The sequence below is a fragment of the Rattus norvegicus genome, chromosome 4 (assembly GCF_021556685.1).
Source record: "Rattus norvegicus strain SHRSP/BbbUtx chromosome 4, alternate assembly SHRSP_T2T, whole genome shotgun sequence".
NCBI lineage: Eukaryota > Metazoa > Chordata > Mammalia > Rodentia > Muridae > Rattus > Rattus norvegicus.
In genome coordinates, this window is record NC_141537.1 from 58,998,559 (window position 1) to 59,017,798 (window position 19,240).

The following is a 19,240-nucleotide window of genomic DNA, read 5'->3' on the forward strand; positions in this document are numbered from 1 at the left end:
CTGAGGTGTAGGTGGTTGTACACTACCAGATATGGTGCTGGAAACTGAACTCTGGTTCTCTGGAGGCAGTATGTGTTCCTAACTACTGAGACATCTCTCCAACCCTCTTTACTATTTCTATGTGATAAAAAGGAAGTATAATTTCTTGAATACAGAACCTTGTAAAAATTCAAGAAAAGATTAAATTTCTCTCTTATGTTTATGTATATGGATGTTTGTCTGTATGTGTGGCTGTGCACCATGTGAATGCAATGCTCATAAAGGCCAGAAAAGGGTCTTGGTTCCCTGGGAACTGGAGCTATATTGGAGTAAATTGGGTCCTCAGGAAGAGTAGCGACTTCTTTTAACCACTAAGTCATATGTCCAGCCCCTAAAATCTAGGAAACTGGTAAGTGGTACAGTAGTCCATGCCTACTGTCTGAGCACCCGGGAGACGGATCCTTACCAGGCCAGCCGGACAGCCAGGGATACACACGTGGTCTAAAAACAAACAAATGGAAGGGCTGGCTGGGGATGCAGCTTGGTGGTATCCATCTGCCTAACACATGCAAGGCCCTGAGACTGAGCCTCAGCACCAAAAAGGGAGTGTCTTAAAGAAAAGTATGATTTCAATAAATATAGTATCCATGTAGCCCAGGCTAGCCTGGTAATCACAAAGTAGCCCATGTTGGCCTCAACTCTTGATCCTCTATCTCGGCCTTCAAGAGCTGCAATTATAGGCATTATAGGCATGTGATATCATATCCAACTCACAAAAACCTTTGAGAAGTATTTTTATAAAAAATGAAACTCACTATGTGCAGCAGCTGGCCTCAAATGCAAGATCCTCCTGCATTTGATTCCTGAGTGCTGTGATTAAAGGCATGTCCCAGGTAAAAGAGAGGAAACTTTTTTTTTTTTTTTTTTTTTTTGGTTTTTTAAGACAGGGCTTCTCTGTGTAGCCCAGGCTGTCCTGGAACTGGGATGTGTGTGTGTGTATAACCCAGGGCCTTGCACTTGCTAGGCATTATAGTGCTCTACCATTGAGCTAAATCCCCAACCCCATAGGTTTTCTTTCTGATAGATTCTGAGTTGCCTACAACAGTCAACCTTAATAACCAAATATGCAAACAAAACAGAAACCGAAACAGAGTTCTTTAAAATAACCCAATTATGGAGTCATTAAGATGGCTCGCTGGGTGAAGGTGAAGTATGTTGGATTCCAGACCAACATGAGAGTAGGAGATAACTGACTGCCTAACACTGCCTTGCTTTGCCTCACACCAGAGCATATGTGCTGCTCCCAAGCCCCAGATACAAATAATGAAGTTGAAAAAAATAAAACCAGATGCAACTCTCCGGTCAAATTAATTAAAAACAAGACTGTCGTTTCTCGACAGACAGCTAGAATATGCTCTATGCAACCGGAGACTAACAGCCTTAATACAGTGTGGATACTACCTCATACTGAGGGTGGCCTGCGCAGATAAGAAGCAATTCCAAAGTTCGAAGATCTCCCAGACCTTGGCCTGGAGTACAGACAATTTTTTCCAGAAAAGTTTCACATAGTTCGGTGAAGATACGGCAGTAATTCAGAACTCTGTGGAGGTGGAATGAGAGTACCAGGTCAAGAATCTAGGCTTCACATACACATACTCATAGTCAAGGGAACTTAAGGCTCCTGGCTGAGGAGCACTTGGTGAATAACTCACTCTGGGCATCATAATCTCTGGGCACTGCTGTACGTAGGTTGTTCATGTCTATACAGTAAGTATATAATGGTCAGCCAATTCATATTCTCTACAACAAATTTTATAATAAAACTTCCAAATTAGGGTTCTGGAGAGATGGCTCAGTTGCTAAGAGCACTGGTCTGCTAGAGGGCTTGAGTATGATTTCAGCACCCTCATCAAGGGGCTCACAGTCTTCTATAACTCCAGCTCAGGATCCAATGCCTCTGGTCTTTGCTGACACCTGCATTCATATGCGCGCGCGCACACACACACACACACACACACACACACACACACACACACACACACTTAATACAAGTAAAGAACAACACTAAATCTTAAAAAAATTTAAAAATTCCAAAGTAGACATTTCAAAATTATTATCTTGGTGGTGGTTGTTAATTATGTGTCTCCCTGTGGGGATATGCATGCTGCGCTCATGGTACAGAAAGCACTGGATTGCCTGGTGTTGGAAATAAAGGCAGTTGGGGGGGGGGGGGGCGCGCTTCCAGACATGGGTACTAAAAACCAAACTCAAGTTCTCTGCAGGAGCATAATCCATTCTTAGCCATCCAACCATCTCTCCAGCCCCTAAACTAGAGACTTTAACGTTCATGCCTATTTCTTAGTCTTCTCATTTCAAGAGTAAAGAAAATACAATCAAGAACTGCTGTAATCCTCTCCCAGATCCAAGATGGCACTTCAGATAGCATGCACTTTACATTTACAAAGGCATGGGAATCAAAACACGAGGGGTAAACTATAACAAAGATTTGAAAAACCACAGACTGTAGGCAACCAGAGCTCCAGTCTCCAGCAATTACTCACTTGTCTAAATCTTCCCGTGCCACAGCCATATGATAGGCAGTCTCCAGTGTCAGGACGCCCTGAAAAAGCTGCATGGCCAATGGCAAGTTAGTCTCTACATTTTCAATAGCATAGAGAGCGGAGCACACACAGTCAGAAGCAGCTTCGTGTAGGTTAGATGAGGTCTTATCTTGTTGCTGGAAAACAGAAGGAATACGGAAGCAGAAATCAGAACCATTGTAGTCCAAGGAAAACAACCACAACCTTCTTTTGAAAATTGTTTTTGTTGTTACTGTGTGACAATTTCTCCTGCCTCTGTGCCCATGTGCCAGGATTACAGAAATGCATGCCAGTGTACTCCTATGTCTGTCTGGCTGAGAGTACACTAAGAACAGCCCCATAATGGCAGACCTCGCCAAGACAACATCTTCCTTATTTCCGGACATGCCAAAAAACTGTAAAGTCTTTATCCCTCAGCCTCATATAGATTTTTCTTCTGTTTTTTTTTTTTTTTTTTTTTTTTTTGTGGGGAGATGAAGTCTCACTCTGTAGCCTTTGGGTGGCTTGGAACTCACTATATAGACCAAACTGGCCTTAAAATCACAGAGATTCAAAGTATTGGGATAAAAGATATTGTATCAGCACACCAGATTTCTTCTGTTTTTAAAGAACTGACAGTATTTTGTAGCTTGGAAACACAATACCCCTCTCAGCCACCAGAGTACCGGGATCCTAGGTCTGAGCCACCATGCCTGGCAGTTACCAGATTATTCCTGTCTCTGTTTATACCATTTCTCTCAAAGGAATGGCATGCTTCTGCCCTACACTTACAACAAAAGGGCTTAATAACTCCAAAAGGCTCATTACATACCCAAGTGAGGTCTCAGAATACCAAAGTTAAGCAAAGACCCTAAAAACTTCTGGCTAAAGCTAGGCAGTGGTGTCACACACCTTTAATCCCAGCAGTCAGTCCAGAGGAAGAAGCAGACAGATCTCTCTGAGTAAGACCAGCTTGGTCTACATAGCGAATTCTAGGGCAGCCAGGGTTACACAGAGAAACCCTGTTACTAAATAAATAAATGAATAAATAAGTAAATCTGGGTGGAGAAGAGGCATAATATAGAAATGGCAAAATTCCCAGTTTCTCATTCACAATGACACATGCTAGCATATGAGAACACAAAGGTTTGAAATTTTGAAGAAAATAACAATGGACCTAAACCACACCTACCTAATGAATTAATCAAAGGTGAAAACTACTACTTCTTGCTGGGTCTCATAGAGTACATTAATAATTTAAGCACTTTGGGAAGATGAGGCAAGAGGATTACTACAAATTCAAGATCAGTATGGGACAGAGGAAGCTCCAAGGTAGCTTTGACTTTAAACAAGTCTCAGAGCTGGTAAATGGCTCTGTAGATAAAGGCACTTGGAAAGCCTAACAACTTGAGTTTGATCCCTGGAACCCACATAGTAGAGATAACAACCCCTCTATAACTTGTCTTCTGGCAAGCACACACATATAATAACTGATTTTTTAAAATCCAATTAATTGTAGTGCCTTTAATCCCAGTACTTGACAGGCGGAGGCAGAAGATCAGGTGTTCAAATGAGTTCAAAAAAGTAATAAAAAAATGTCTTGGTCATGCAAAAACCTGCTTATTACCTGTGTACATTTTCTTTGGAAGTTACTTGAGGAAGTTCAAAAAATAAGCAATCAACCCAAAAAGCATAGTAAAGGGAAATCTAAGCATCATAACCAGGGAACAAATCCTAAACACAATTTATAAGACTAAGAATATATCCGAGGGTTCAAGGAGGAGCCACCGTGGTAACTCAGGCTCCAGTGTGAGCACTAAGTCGGTGAGAGCAGCAGCTTCTTCAATCTCAAGATAACCAGGACCACCCAGAGAGCTGCAAGCCAGGCTGCTGCACAGCCAAGACTGTCTCAAAACAAAAAGAAGTACAAGAAGGGAATCTGCAGGGTTCTCATTTACCAACAGAGTTGAGAGCTTCTGTAAATTTAGTAAAGTCATCACCATTAAGTCTTTCTTGAATAACAACGATAACAGACCCTTAAGTTGGAGAGACAACAAGTAAATCATCCCAATTTTCAATATTTTTTTACGATTTATTTTTATGTGTATGGGTGTTTTACTGATGTGTGTGTGTGTGTGTGTGTGTGTGTGTGTGAGTGTGTGTGTACAATGCACTCGCACACCCGCACACCCACACATGTGTACACTAGGTGTCAACAGAAGCCAGAAGATGTCAAATCTGTCAAATCCCCCAGAAATGGAGTTGCAGACAGTTGTGAGCTGCCATGTAGGTGCAGGAAATGAAACCTGCATCCTCTGGGAGCAATCAGTGCCCTTAACCACTCTGTCTCTCTACCATCACCCCTGCTCTTTAAAGAAGTAATAGTAGAGACACTTTATTAGGAAAAGAAGGTGGGGCAGGTAGGTGGCTCGAGGGGTAAAGAAGGGTCTGCCACAAAAGCCCGACTCCCCAGACCTGTGTAAGGCGGTAAGACGGTAAGATGGAGACAAACACAGGAGAACAGCCGCGCTATCTGGCCAGTTATCCTGAGGTAGGCAGCGCCACAGTAAACAACGAGAGATGGTGCCTCAGAAACTAGATGGAGGGTGAGGATCTATACAGAAGTCTCTAACACCCACACAGGTGCAGAGTATGTACATGACTTCAAGTAAAATAAACATATATACACAAAGTAAATAATGAAAACATTTTTAAGAGTTTCAAAAAGAAGCTCATGCTCCATTACATACATGCCAGCTTCAGTAGGCTTTTTCCTCCTCTAAGAGGGGTGTCATTTAGCTCAGGTTTGCTTCAAATTTGCTATTTAGCTAAGGATGACCTTAAACTCCTAATCCTCCTGCAGCTACTTCTGCATGTGCCATCAAGCTCAACTTCTTATGGTATTCTTTTCTTTTTTTTTCTTTTCTCTTTTTTTAAAGATTTTTTTTAATTTATTTTATGTATATAAGTACACTGTTGCTGTCTTCAGACACACTTCTTATGGTATTCTTAAGACACAAAGTGTTTCTCAAATAAAACACTGAGATGTCCCAGAAGGTTATTATTAAAAGTGGCAATAGCAGGTACAGCCTTACTTACCAAAACCTCAAAAAGGAGTGCTAATAACTTATTATTAGCCATGAAGTTACTGTCCAAAACTCCCAAGTTAAACCAACTTCCCAAACATCGGAAGACCTTCATAAGCATCTTCTCGTCAGTTCCTGCTTTCTCTACACATGTCATCTAAATAGAAGAAAAACATACTTTTAAAAAAAATCTTTATACTGAAGTCACCATTATAATCACTGTGCCCATACTGGAATAAAAACAGGAAGTCACAAGTTCTTTGTAAGTGCCACTGTTCTAAGTCCTATTACCACTACCATGATTCCCAGTAAAATGCTACAGCATGCATTATCTACTCTTTTTTTTTTTTCCCTTTTCTTTTTTTCAGAGTTGGGGACCAAACCCAGGGCCTTGCGCTTGCTAGGCAAGTGCTCTACCTCTGAGCTAAATTCCCAACCCCTATCTACTCTTTTTAATGGGGAAGCTGAGGCACAGAAAGGCTAAAGATCCTAAACCAGACATTAAAAATAACTAAGATTCTTAGTTCCTGCTTATGCACTACTGTACTCATCAATACAACTATTTTTAAAGTATAGCATTGTTTATTCCCCATATTAAAAATCGGTACCTAAAGTTCTGAAGACTGCTTGGTCAGTGAAGTGCTTGCTGCCCAAGCATGAGGGTCTGGGTTTGGATCCCCAGCACTACTCTAGCCAGGCCTGGTGGTACGGTGGTGCACATCTGCAATCACAGTGCTGGGAAAGGGGAGACAGGAGGATCCCTGGGGCTTGCTGGCCTGCAGCTAGTCTAACTGAATCAAGGAGACACACTATCTCAAAGAGAAAGAGACAGAGAGAGGGGGAAGGGTAAGATGGCTTAGCACGTAAAGTTGCTTTGCCACCTAACATGATGACTTGAGTTTAATCCCTCTAACCCACATAACGAAGGGGAAAAACAATCCTTCAAGTTGCCCTCCATCTCCACATGTGTACTAGGGTAGAGACACACATACAAATACTAAACAAATAAATGATGGGGGAGGGATTCTGGAAAGATGGCTCAGGAGTTAAGAGCATTTGCTGCCCTTGCAGAGGACCCAGGATCAATTTCCAGAACCTACAGAGTGGCTTACAATCATCTATATGTAACTCCCGTTCCACATCATCCAAGATCTCTTCTAGGCTCAGAGGGCACCAGGAATGCACATGGTGCAGACAAAAATGCAGGCAAAGCACCTGGAAGACGTATGTATAAATTTACGTCTTTAACAAAAAAAGCCTTTTAAAGCAAGTTGTTTTTTAAAGGGGGATCTGTAAATATAAGAAATAACTTAGTGGTAAAACAATAGCTTAGAATACACAGAGACTGTAGGTTCAATTCCCAGTACTACAAAAGGGAAGTTTTTACAAAAGACATAAACAAGTCATACCAAAAGTCTTTGTGCTATATTTAGCCAAAGTAAAGCATAGTGCAACTTCTTCAAGGTGAGAACGTTTCAAGACAGCTTATGGGCAGTGGGCTTAAAACATAACTGTCTAGTCCTGACTTCCTTTGGTGATGAATAGTAAATAACCCCTTTACTGCCCCTACCCCCCAATAACTATCATAACTGCCATGAGGTTCAAGATGCACAGAGGAAAGGGCTATGTCCTAAAATGTATTATTCACCAGATCTGAAGTCTGGCAGTTGGACTTCTAGAACCGTCTCCATTAAACCAGAATAATGCCTCTTAATTCACTGCCAATAATCAACTGGTATCAATTTAAAAAATAATTTCAAGATGGTGGCAACCATAGTCTAAGAGATAAAATTCTGACATTTATGTTTACATCAGAAATATAAACTACATTGAAAAAAATCCCCCAGGCTCAAAGCTTCATAATCTGCACTGATGCTTTTTTCTGTCTTCTCTCCCTCCCTCCTTTCTTCCCTCCCTCCTTCCGTCCTTCTTTTTCTGAGACAGTTTCTTCACTAGCTAACTCTGACTCACAGAGATCTGCCTGTCTCTGCCTCTGAAGTGCAGCACCACGTCCCGTAGATGAAGGTACTGTTTTCCTTTGGTGTTGAGGATGGAGTCCAGGGACTGGTGCACACCGTCTAGCAACAATGTCTCCATCCCTAGTCCTGGTGACTGTTTTGTTAGTGTTTTCCAGTACTAGGCTGCTGGAGATATGAGAATGGAACTGTAACATGTCACTATATATCATTTTGTCTCTATAAAACAATAGTGATGGATTTATATTTATTTTTTTATTTTATTGAGACACCATTTTGTGGCTCAGGCTGCCTCAAACTCACAACTTTCCATTTTAGCCTCCCAATTGTTAGGATGACAGGTGTGTATTGCCACACTTGGCAAAAACATTCATTTTAGAATCAATTTTTTTCCTTTAGGATAACAAACAAGAGAGAGAAAGGCTATACAAGTATAAATATGGGCTTGCTTCTGTTTTTCTATTTCTTCATGGGCATTACATTTGGCCAAAGAAGAAGCATATAACCAACAAATAAGTGACCAGCCATATGGTTTACTGAACCCTATCATGTGCTAGACATGATTTTAATAACTTTATATACATTAACTCAGTCTCCTCAAAATGAAACAGATACTATTACTTCCATTATGCAGATGATGAAACTAAGGCAGGAGAGTTAATTATCTTGCTTAATATGACACAGCAAGGACCCAAACTTCTCAAGTCTTGCTTTAGGGCCAGGGCCTGCTAGGAACCAGACTGGCGAGAGGGTTCAGTTAAGAGGACTGGCTGTGGGGCTGGGGATTTAGCTCAGTGGTAGAGCGCTTACCTAGGAAGCGCAAGGCCCTGGGTTCAGTCCCCAGCTCCGAAAAAAAGAGCCAAAAAAAAAAAGAGGACTGGCTGTTCTTCCAGAGGTCCCTGGTTCTATTTCCAGCACCTACAAGGCAGCTCACAACCATCTGTATCCCAGTTTCAGGGGATCTGCAGCCAGCCAGAGACATACTGTGAGATCCAAATTAAATAGATATCTTTAAAAAAAATATTAGATAGCTCATAAAATACTATTTTCATACAAAGTACACTGTAAAAAAGAAAAAGCACACTAGACATGAAAGCATCAGAATGACATTACACTAAACCAGAGGCAATCCCAACATTACTAGTGAAGTATCAGACCTGATATTTGGGTAAGATGCAGCATGAAATAACTATGAGACATGTTATCTTAAAAAAAAAAAAATCTTAAATCCATCCGGCCTCTTAGTTTTATCTCTATGAGGACAATAAAGGAATGGATGCCCTAAGATATTAGGCTTAATTTCTTTTGAGGAATCCTTACTCAGTGGGGCTGAGTATGTTAAAAGGTTAGTAGTAATCAGTGCACTGGAACCCCCACAGTCTCAACTACTCAGGAAGCTAAAGCAGGAGACCACTTGAGTCCACTGGCTCTGTGAAACCAAATCTCACAAATAAAATGGCTGGAGGCTGAAGAGACTGCTCAAGACTGAGGATAAGAGCACTGGTGCTCTTTCTGAGAACCAGAGTTCAGGTATTAGAATCCACACTGACGAGCTCAAACTGCCTATGAACTCTAGCTCCAGGGGAACATATGCTATCTTCTGACTTCCACTGACACAGAAACATACAGAAAAATAAAAACATTAAGAAAAAATGAAGGACAGGTATGCTAGCACATACTTCTAATACTGCACCTGAGAGGCAGAATCAGGTGGAAGAGGGAGGGGAAAGGGGGAATCAGAAGTTCAGGCTCATCCTCAGCTATGAAGCTATAAAACTTGCTATGAAGCAAGTTTGAGGCCAAGTTAGGATGCATGAGACTCTTTTAAAAAAAAATAAAATGGCTTGCTGGGTGGCTTAAAGATGCATGCTACTAAAACTGGTGGTCTCATTCCTGGGACCAAAATAATAGGAGAAAATCTACGTGTGCAAACTACTCTCTGACCTCTACACACATCCTATGGTGTACAGGTATATATGCTCCTTTCCACATAATAAATACAGGTAATTTTGAGGAATTATATGTGGTGGTGTACATCTTTGATCTCAATACTCACTCAGAAGGCAGGAGCAGGCAGATCTCTGAGTTCAGGTCACAAAATAACAACACCATGGTTCCTGCCCTTTACCAACAAATTTCGAACTTACCAATAAAGAAACCACTGTACTAGAGTAGAAGGCTAAGTCTTCTATAATTTCTGTGCGCCTGTTGGCTCCAATCCGCAAGGAACGACTGTGTACTTCTTCAGGTAACACTGTAAGGATTTCCAGCAAAAAAGGCAAAGAAGTTACATCATTGCTATATCTGTAAAACAAAAAAGGAAGGATATATCATGAGTCACTGAGAGACAGAAAATACACAATCACAATATAACCCATCAGAATAGCCCAGCATTCCGAACAAGAAAAGCATCATTCCAAATATTAATAAAAAATGAAATATAGTCTTTGTTTTGTTTCATTTTTTGTTTTTTCGAAATAGGGACTCTCTGGATGGCCTGGCTGTCCTGGAACTCACGCTGTAGACCAGGGTAGCCTTGAACTCACAGAGATCCAACCTGCCTCTTGACTTTCCAGTGCTGGGATTAAAAGCATATGCCACCAATGCCCAGCAAAAGTTTGTTTTATTGAGACAAACTTTCATGCATTCCATGCTGGCTTCTAACTTGTTATGTGGCTGAGGAAAAACAGGAAGGGAGAGAAGAGAGGAAGGGAGAATAGATATGGAGGTAGAAAGGAAGATAAGTCAGTTTTAGTTAGCCTTTTAAAAAGATTTATTTTTATTTTAATTATATGTATGGGAGGTGTGCTATGTGCACATGAATGTAAATGGCCACAGAGGTCAGAAGTGTTAGATACCCCTGGACCTAGAGTTACAGGCAGTGTAAGCTGCCCAATGTGGGTCCTGGGATGTGAACTTAATTCTCCAGAAGAGTAGTATGAACCTTCTCCAGCTCTCAGTCTTAGTTAATTTTAAACTATTACATGTGTGCACACTCATGCACAGTCAAATATTTTGCTAACTTGACTCAGTTCTGTATTGTTAGAAGCTTCAGTATACAACACCAGTGTCTTTCTGACTCCACAGGTCTGATCAATCATAATGACTCAATTTAAAAGATAGCTATCAGGTTGGGGATTTAGCTCAGTGGTAGAGTGCTTGCCTAGCAAGCGCAAAGCCCTGGGTTCGGTCCCCAGCTCCGAAAAAAAGAAAAGAAAAAAAAAGATAGCTATCAATTTCATGAGGTCTATATATCATATGTGGATTTATGAGTTTATACCAAAAAAAGTGAATCACCACATTTATTTATTGATTGATAGATAGATAACATAGCCTTGAATTTACTTGCTTATTGGCAGACAATGTATCCTTAATAGGCTGGGAACTCAATATGCAGACCAGGTTAACCATGAACTCATACAGATCTGCCCACCTCTGCCTCCTGACTTCTGAGATTAAAGACATGCAACCACCATGCCCAGCCCTAACATTTACTTTCTTTAAACGAAGTTAATAATATATAACTCAGGGGCTGGAGAAACTGAAGTCTGTAAACCTGCTTGTCACTAAGCCCAACGTTGACTCAACTTAATGTACAGAAACTACATGGTAGAGAGAACCAACTCCTCCTTCAAACTGTCCTCTGAACTTGACATAAATAATGTGGCATGCATACATACAATAAACAATTTTTTGAAGATAAATAAAAAGTATATCAATTGGGAATTGAGAAATAAACAGCTCAGTGATTAAGAGGATTTGCTGCTCTTCCAGAGGACCGAAATTCAGTTCCCAGCACCCCCATCAGGTAGTTCCCAAATATCTCCAACTCCAGAGGATAGGACGCACCTGCCCTCTCTAGGCACCTGCACTCATGTGCACATAACCACATGCAGACACACATATCCACACGTAATTAACTTTTTCAAAATCTTTTTTTAAATATGTAATTTTATGTTCAAAATTTAGAAAATAATCAAGTGTCTAGTTAGTGGAGCAGATTTCTGTGTGGATTTATGGTAATCCAATAAGTAAGATACAAATTACAAATTACTTACTTTTCTACCAATGTTTGTACGCATCCCTTCCAAGAAGGCATCTGTAGGGCAAGGTCTGCTATTGCTAAAGCCAGCTGAACAGGGAAGAGAGATTAAATAAATGAATAGACCAGATAAACAGACACCATCAAAGCTAACAGAAAGCAGACACATTTCTTCCCAACAATGTGACAGTTAAGACCAGCATCCTTTTTCCTCCTTCCCCATGAAAGTCTATCTACCCATTTATCTACAAATTGCTTGGATTTAAAGATTAACCTTAAAAATTAAAGACAAAATCAAAAGAATCAACAAAATATACTTGATAGCTAGAATATATATTCCATTGGTGCTTCTGAGAGTTTCACGTAGCTTGGGGTAGCTTCAAGCCCATTATGTAGCAGAGACTGCACTGGAAGTCCTGATTCTCCTTTCTCTATCCCCCAAGTGCTGGAATTATAGGTTTAAACCACTAAGCTCAGCTTAAACACAACAAAATATGTTTAAAAATATAGATGTCCTCAGAATATGACACTCTTTACCTTTATTTGGCAAAACCACAGAACTTCATGGACAAAGTCTACTTTGACAAAAACCCAAAGCTACTGACAAAGTCAGACTCCGTCCTCACGGACTGCCACCCCCTCTTCCGTCCTCATCTTGAAGCCTAATCCAAGAGCAGCTCTATGTCAAAGGACACATGGGTAGACTTTACCTTCTAATGTATTTACCTGGCTAAAGGGGAAAGCCAAAACATTCAATGTTTTATTTGTAAGACTTTTACTAACTTCCAGAAAAGATTTTTTTTTAAAGTTAACTACAAGACTCTGATCCAGAATAATTAACTTATTTTTTTAATCATCTGCAATTTTGAGAGTAAGGAACACATGCTAGAGAGAACACACACTCATCTCCTCACTTCCAATACCTAATGGGTGAAGTCTAATGAACCAAAGACTAGTAAAAAGATTAAAATTTTTATTTTGCTACAGTTGTGAAAATATAGCAATAAAATTACATTACCTTACATGGCCTATCAATGCTAACCAAAATGAATGTAATGTATTCAAAAGACCTTAGAAATTTCCTTAGTGAGTACAGGATTTACCTGTGTTACAATGACAGGTGACAAGTCTTTCAAGTTCTGAATATGAGTTAGCAATGAGTCCCTTAAAGAAGCATGGGAGTCTGTGGGAAGCTCATAAAATGAGGTCTGAATCTTCATTTTCATGGTCTGGGCAGCGAAATAGCATGATTCCACATCCTGTCGGATCTGTAACAATTGATCAGAAATCTCCCACGCATGAACCTGAAAATAAAAGATATCTTATTTTTATAAATAAATTTAAAGTCATATAACTTTAACATATAGTTTTGAGAGTCAGGAGAAGAATTGAAGGAGCTGAAGGGGATGGCAACCTCATAGGAAGTCTAACAGTATTAACTAACCTGGATCCCTGGGAGCTCCCTGAGACTGAGCTGCCAACCAGAGGACATACACGGGCTGGTCTGTGGTCCGACACATAAGTAGCAGAGGACTGCTTTGTCTATCCACAGTGGGTGAGGCTGCCCCTAATCCTGTAGAGACTTGTACCCCAGGGAAGGAGGATGCCAGTATATGTGTATATGTGGGGGAGGGGGTGTTGGGCAGGTGGGGGAGCACCCTCTCAGAGGCAAAGGGGAGGGGGTGAAGAATTCTTGGAGGGGGGACCAGGGGGGGGGCAACATTTGGAATGTAAATAAATGAAACAAACAAACAAACAAAAGAAAACCACTGAAGGTGTTCTATATCTTGCAGTATCAAATATGCTGCTAAGACTTATTATATGTATTTTAACTGTAGGCATTTATACACACACACACACACACACACACACACACACACACACACACACACACACACCTTCCTTCTATATGAAATGGCTTGACAGAAAATCGTTGCTTGTAACATTTGTTACACGTAAGGAATTTTCTTTCCCATACTGGAAGCAGGAAAGCAGTAGCATTCTATCAGTGAAAATTTAATAACCAGAAGAACTTTAAAAAGACTGTGCTACTAAGACATCCATGTCTTCCATTAGTGGATTAAGTGGTGGTTTCTTCTCTAGTACAGTGGTAAACACTATCCTTGTTAATCTTTTACACAGTAAAAAAAAAAAAAAAAAAAGCAATTGAATTTTGTTTTGTTGGGTTTTTTTTTTGACTGAAACACTTCAGAAGAAAATGAAATATATGTTGAAAATATTAAGAAAAAATGATTTTCTATTCCATCAAACTAAATTCCATTATAAAAGCCACAACTGTTACATGTAAGAATTCGGAGATTTAAAAAAAAAAAAAATTCAGAGGTTTCCCCCTGAGCCCTTTCTAAACAGTAATTTGTTTAAAAAAAAGGGGGGGGGGGCTGGGGATTTAGCTCAGTGGTAGAGCGCTTACCTAGGAAGCGCAAGGCCCTGGGTTCGGTCCCCAGCTCCGAAAAAAAAGAACAAAAAAAAAGAACAAAAAAAAAAAAAAAAAAAAAAGCCAACAACAAACTTCAGAAGCAAGAAGAAAGCTCAACTGGTAAATGCACTTATACTCAAATGTGTACCTTCAGGGCCCACGTAAACTCCAGGCAGTCATGGATACTTCTCGGACCTCGGTACTACTGGGAGTCAGACCAGGAAACTCCCCTGCAAGTTCCAAGGCCAGAGAGCCTACAGTGAACAGTGCAGTGTCAAATAGCTAGAGAGGCCCTGCTTCAAACAAAGTCAAAGGTGATGACTGACACCAGACTCTGTCCTCTCACTTCGACGTGTGCCATGGCACCCACATTAATATCACACACACACACACACACACACACACACACACACACACACACACACACACACGGTCCAAACAGACAGACACATTTTCTTTTAAAATGGCTTCTGGCAGGCAGGCAGCTTATTGTTAGAAAGTTCCTGCTGTGAACACTCAATTCCCAGGATCCACCCAGTGAGAGAGAGCCACTCCCACAGGCTATCCTCTGACTTCCAGAGGTGGTATGGCCACATTCATACCTATACACATACACGCAAGTTAATTAACTTTTAAAAGCCAAGATTCAAATAACCAAATGAGGCTTCAACATTGATAGCCACCATCTGACAGTTTAGAGTCCAGCCACCTAAGAATGAGGAAGAAAGCATACAAAAATAAATTGGGGGAACAGGGTCAAGAGCATATGTCAGAGATAGCACCCTTTTATTTCCTCTGCAAAGGCTTGGATTTGCTCCCCAACCCTGTAAATAAGTTCATAATCATAACTATTCTCATATGTGTATTGATAATGGTAGTACTGGTTCTATTAGTCTAAAGCTTTAAGTTAGCATGGGATAACTAAGAATAGTCTGTTCTAATTCTTCTATGTCTTGTCAATCGAGAATTTAAAATAGAAGAAAATACAGATACAACACAGAGGAAATTCAGATAAAAACCTATGGCATTTAATTTGAATTAAAAAAAAACTACCCGGACTGTAGCTCAGTGGTGAGTGTTCAATCTCTGGTGTCCTCCCACCGCCAAACAATGAGAAAAAAGAAAAACAGAGGGCTAGGGAAGTGGCACCCTCAGTAAAGTCCAAGCATAAAGAGTTCTATACCCAACACCAGTTCAAAGCTGGGTGTGCTGGCTCACAGGGATGTAAAGGATCCCGTCAGAGAGGTATTCTAGCAAATAAAAATTTTAAATGCATATTTAGAATAGATCATCATACCAAAACCAATAGATTTAGCACTGACGACAAAGTACATCACCAAAAATGAATGGGTAAGAGAGAGCTGTAAGTCAATGCTATTTCTAGATTAAAGATCAAATCTATTTTTTTCTTCTCCTTTAATATGGTCTGGCCTTAGGTAATTTGTGTAAGTGACAGAACACAGTAGAACTGATGTTGTGGAACTTCAAAAATCAGTCTGGTCAGGCGCAGCTTTAGAACTTTTGTCAAATTTCTCAGCATTACTCTAAGAACCAATTACCACGGAGGAATTTTCAATTACTCTCCTAGTAAGGAAACTTAGAAAGGCACTGAGACTGCAAAGGGGCCTAAGTCTAACCTTCTAGGCTTTCCTACTAGTGTCTGGCACGTACCTGAGAACTTCCAAAATAACCTGATCACTAAATGGACACCTCAACGAGCCAAAGAGCCCTGCAAGAATTCCCAACCTACAAAGATGCACGATACAGTAAACTAGCTTTGTTTTAACTTGTAATGTGTCTCACAATAATAGGTAACCAAATATTATGTGCCTCATGATGAACAAGCAAAGGCTGAAATGACAATGACAAAGAAATCAAATATTTATCTAATCAAGCCTGGGGGTTCCAGCTGCCAATTTGCAAGAGGTAACAATTGTACCTCTGTATCTTTGGACTGGCTCCAGGAACCCCAGAAACCAAGATCTACAGATGCTCAAGTGTCTCTTATAAAATGGCACAGTATTTACATATAACTACACATATTCCAATACATTTTCCATTTAATCTTAATTTTTAAAATGTATTCATTTATTTTATGTATGAGTACATTATAGCTGTCATCAGACACACACCAGAAGACAGCATCAGATCCCCATTACAAATGCTTATGAGCCATTATGGGAACTGAACTCAGGACCTCTGGAAGATCAGTCAGTGCTCTTAACCACTGAGCCATCTCTCCAGCCCTTACTCCTTTTTTTTTTTTTTGACCCAGGGCCTTGTGCTTGCTAGGCAAGCACTCTACCACTGAGCTAAATCCCCAACCCCTCCAACCCTAACTCTTAAAAAAAATTTTTGGTTGCTTTTTTTTAGAGTGAATTTTGCCATGTTGCCCAGGCTGGCTTGGATTTCCCAACACTACTAATTTAGCCTCTTGAGTGTTTCCCATATACTTTAAATTGTGGCTAAATCACTCAACATAAATGTCTTATAGTTGTTACCCTGTATTAATCAGAACAAGAAGAAAGTTCTGTACAAGGAGGGTGCTGGGAGTGTACTGTAACAGTAGAGTACCTGCCTAGCGTGTACACGGCTGAGTCTGGTTACCACTACCCAAAACAAACAACAGCAAAAAAACCCAAAAAACTTCAATGCCATGTAATGTTTAATATGTCAGAAAACCCAACTGTAACTTTCTTATAGATGTCTCTTTTTATTATGTTTGTTTACTTGTTTATTGTTTCCTTTCCCCCTGGTTTTGTCAAATATTTCTTGAGTGTAGACACCTGGAGTATAGTACAACATTCATGATCTGTAGATTCAACAAGAAATGGAGCAGGAAATGTCAGACTTGGTGTCCATGACAGAGATAATGAAGTATCTATCACAAGACTAATATGGTTCTTGAAAAGCTTCTAAAATTTGGAGGTTTTAATTATTAAAAAAACAAAGCTGTTCATGTTTAGTAACTCAATATCATTGGAGGTACATAGTATTTTATAACTTAAAAAAACAAAAATAATTTGTAGAAGATTCCCATCCCCAACTTTGCCCATTCCATTTTCAGAGACCTTAACTAAAAATACTGTGTCTGTGTTTTCTAGCAACCTGTTCTGAGGCCATGTCTCACTCTGTAACCCAAATTGGCCTTGAACTCATAGCAAACCATCTGCCTTGGGCCTTAGAGTCTCAAATACTGGGGTTAGGTGCATGAGCATTTGCATCTTGCTTAGTTATCTATAGTCAGAAAGACTTAACTATTTCGACCTCTTTAAAAGCAGAGATTTAAAAACAAAAAGTGAGGGCTGGAGAGATGGCTCGGTGGTTAAGAGCATTGACTGCCCTTCCAGAGGTTCTGAGTTCAGTCCCTGTTTGTTTTTAAAACTAACAGATCAAGGCTTTGCTAGGTAGCAGTGTCTGGACTTGACTGACCCCGTCCTCTGTCCCAGTTTCCTGCTATGGGGGTTGCAGGTGAGCCACCAACCTTCTGTGACTTCAGTCTTTTTAAATTTACCAAGACTTGTTAAAAATTACTTTTTAAAAAGAAGACTGCATTTGTTTTTATTTTGGGTGTTTGTTCTTCTTGCATATATGTGTATACCATGTGTATGCCAGAACAAGGTGTCAGATGCCCTGGAACAGAAATTCGCCTAACTGCTGGGCCACCCAGCTAGCCATTAGTACTGTGTGTGTGTGTGTGTGTGTGTGTGTGTGTGTGTGTGTGTGTGTGTGTAGAATGTGAATGTGAATGCCAGCATGTGTCACAGTGCATATATGGAGGTCACATGACAACTTTGTAAGGCCAATTCTTTTTGACTTGAGGTGGACTCTGGAAAGTGATCTCAGGGCAGGTCACACACCTTCCCTTTGTTTTAAATTCATCCTGACAGAGGTCTTGCTTGGTTGTCAGGTCATCTTAAACACTCCGCTCTCTTGCCTCACTCTCTTAAGCACGATTGTTTTAGGCATGCACCACCTTGCCTGGTATCCTAAGGACATTAAAAAAACCACCACCACCACCATCAACAAAACCCAAAATTTAGTATTATTAAACTCTAAATCTAGAAAAATAAATCCCTTTTATGTTTGCCATTTCTTTTCACAAGTTAACCAATTTGCCCAAGGCAACTTATTTTATTTATTTATCTATTTGGTTCCCCTCTTCATTTTTATTTATTTATTTTAATATATGTATAGGTGTTGGGCCTGCAAGTATGTCTGTATCATATGTGTGCCTGGTGCCTGCAGAGGCATGAAGGCATCAGATCCCCAGGACTGGAGTACAGACAGGTGTGAACATCAATGTGGAAGCTGGAGTGACAATCCCAGGTCTTCTGGAAGAGCATTCAGCACTTTTAACTGCTGAGCCATCTCCAGTTCCTTCTCCTTTATTTGTTTAAAAGAATTATTTATTTTATGTATGTGAGCATGCTGCTGCTGTCTTCAGACACACCAGAAGAGGGCACTGGATCCCATTACAGATGGATGTGAGCCACCAAACAAACACCCTTAAGATCAGGAGCAAAACTCTATTCAGTATGGTACAATGAATTCTAAACACCAAGAAAAAAAATCATTCAAACTGAAAAGGAAGAGTGAAATGATCATTGCTTATGGAGAACATGGTCTTAGAGTTTGAGGCCAGCCTGAACTACACAAAACCCTGTCTCAAACCTCCCAACCACCAGCAAGGGAAGATGTGGAGTAAGCAGAAGAAAATCATCCTAGAGGCAAGCAAGGCAGTTTTCCTGGTTATCAGGGAGGCTGGAATAGGAGGTCTCCTTAAGCCCACGGGTTAGTGATCGGCTCAAATAAATAAAATAAAATAAAATGAAATAAAATAAAGCTAGAAATCTATGGTTGGCACTAGAGATATGGTTCGGTGGTTAAGAGCACTGACTGCTCTTCCAGAGGTCCTGAGGTCAATTCCCAGCAACCACACAGTAGCCACAACCATCTGTAAAGGGGATCACTGTCTCTTTTGGTGTGTCTGACGACAGCAACAGTGTACTCACATACATAAAAATAAATAAATAAATCTTAAAAAAAAAAAGAAGAAAGAAAGAAAAAAAAAAAGAAATTTACGACTGACCAAACTAGAGAATTCTCTATATATTAGAATCTACCACTGAATTAATATT

At 40.2% G+C, this 19,240-nt stretch overlaps 1 protein-coding gene across 2 annotated transcripts in view; it reads right to left on the bottom strand.

The window, feature by feature from the left end:
* The window catches only part of Tnpo3 (transportin 3), a 77,190-nt gene that overhangs the window by 42,835 nt on the left and 15,115 nt on the right, over positions 1 to 19,240 (bottom strand). For both annotated transcript variants that reach the window (XM_087656511.1, NM_001106587.1), the window contains 6 exon segments: positions 12,766 to 12,966; positions 11,679 to 11,752; positions 9,768 to 9,924; positions 5,658 to 5,801; positions 2,541 to 2,716; positions 1,441 to 1,579 (listed from right to left, as the gene is read on the bottom strand). In XM_087656511.1, coding sequence (XP_087512637.1) covers positions 1,441 to 1,579; positions 2,541 to 2,716; positions 5,658 to 5,801; positions 9,768 to 9,924; positions 11,679 to 11,752; positions 12,766 to 12,888 — 813 coding nt within the window. In that variant the 5' untranslated portion in view covers positions 12,889 to 12,966.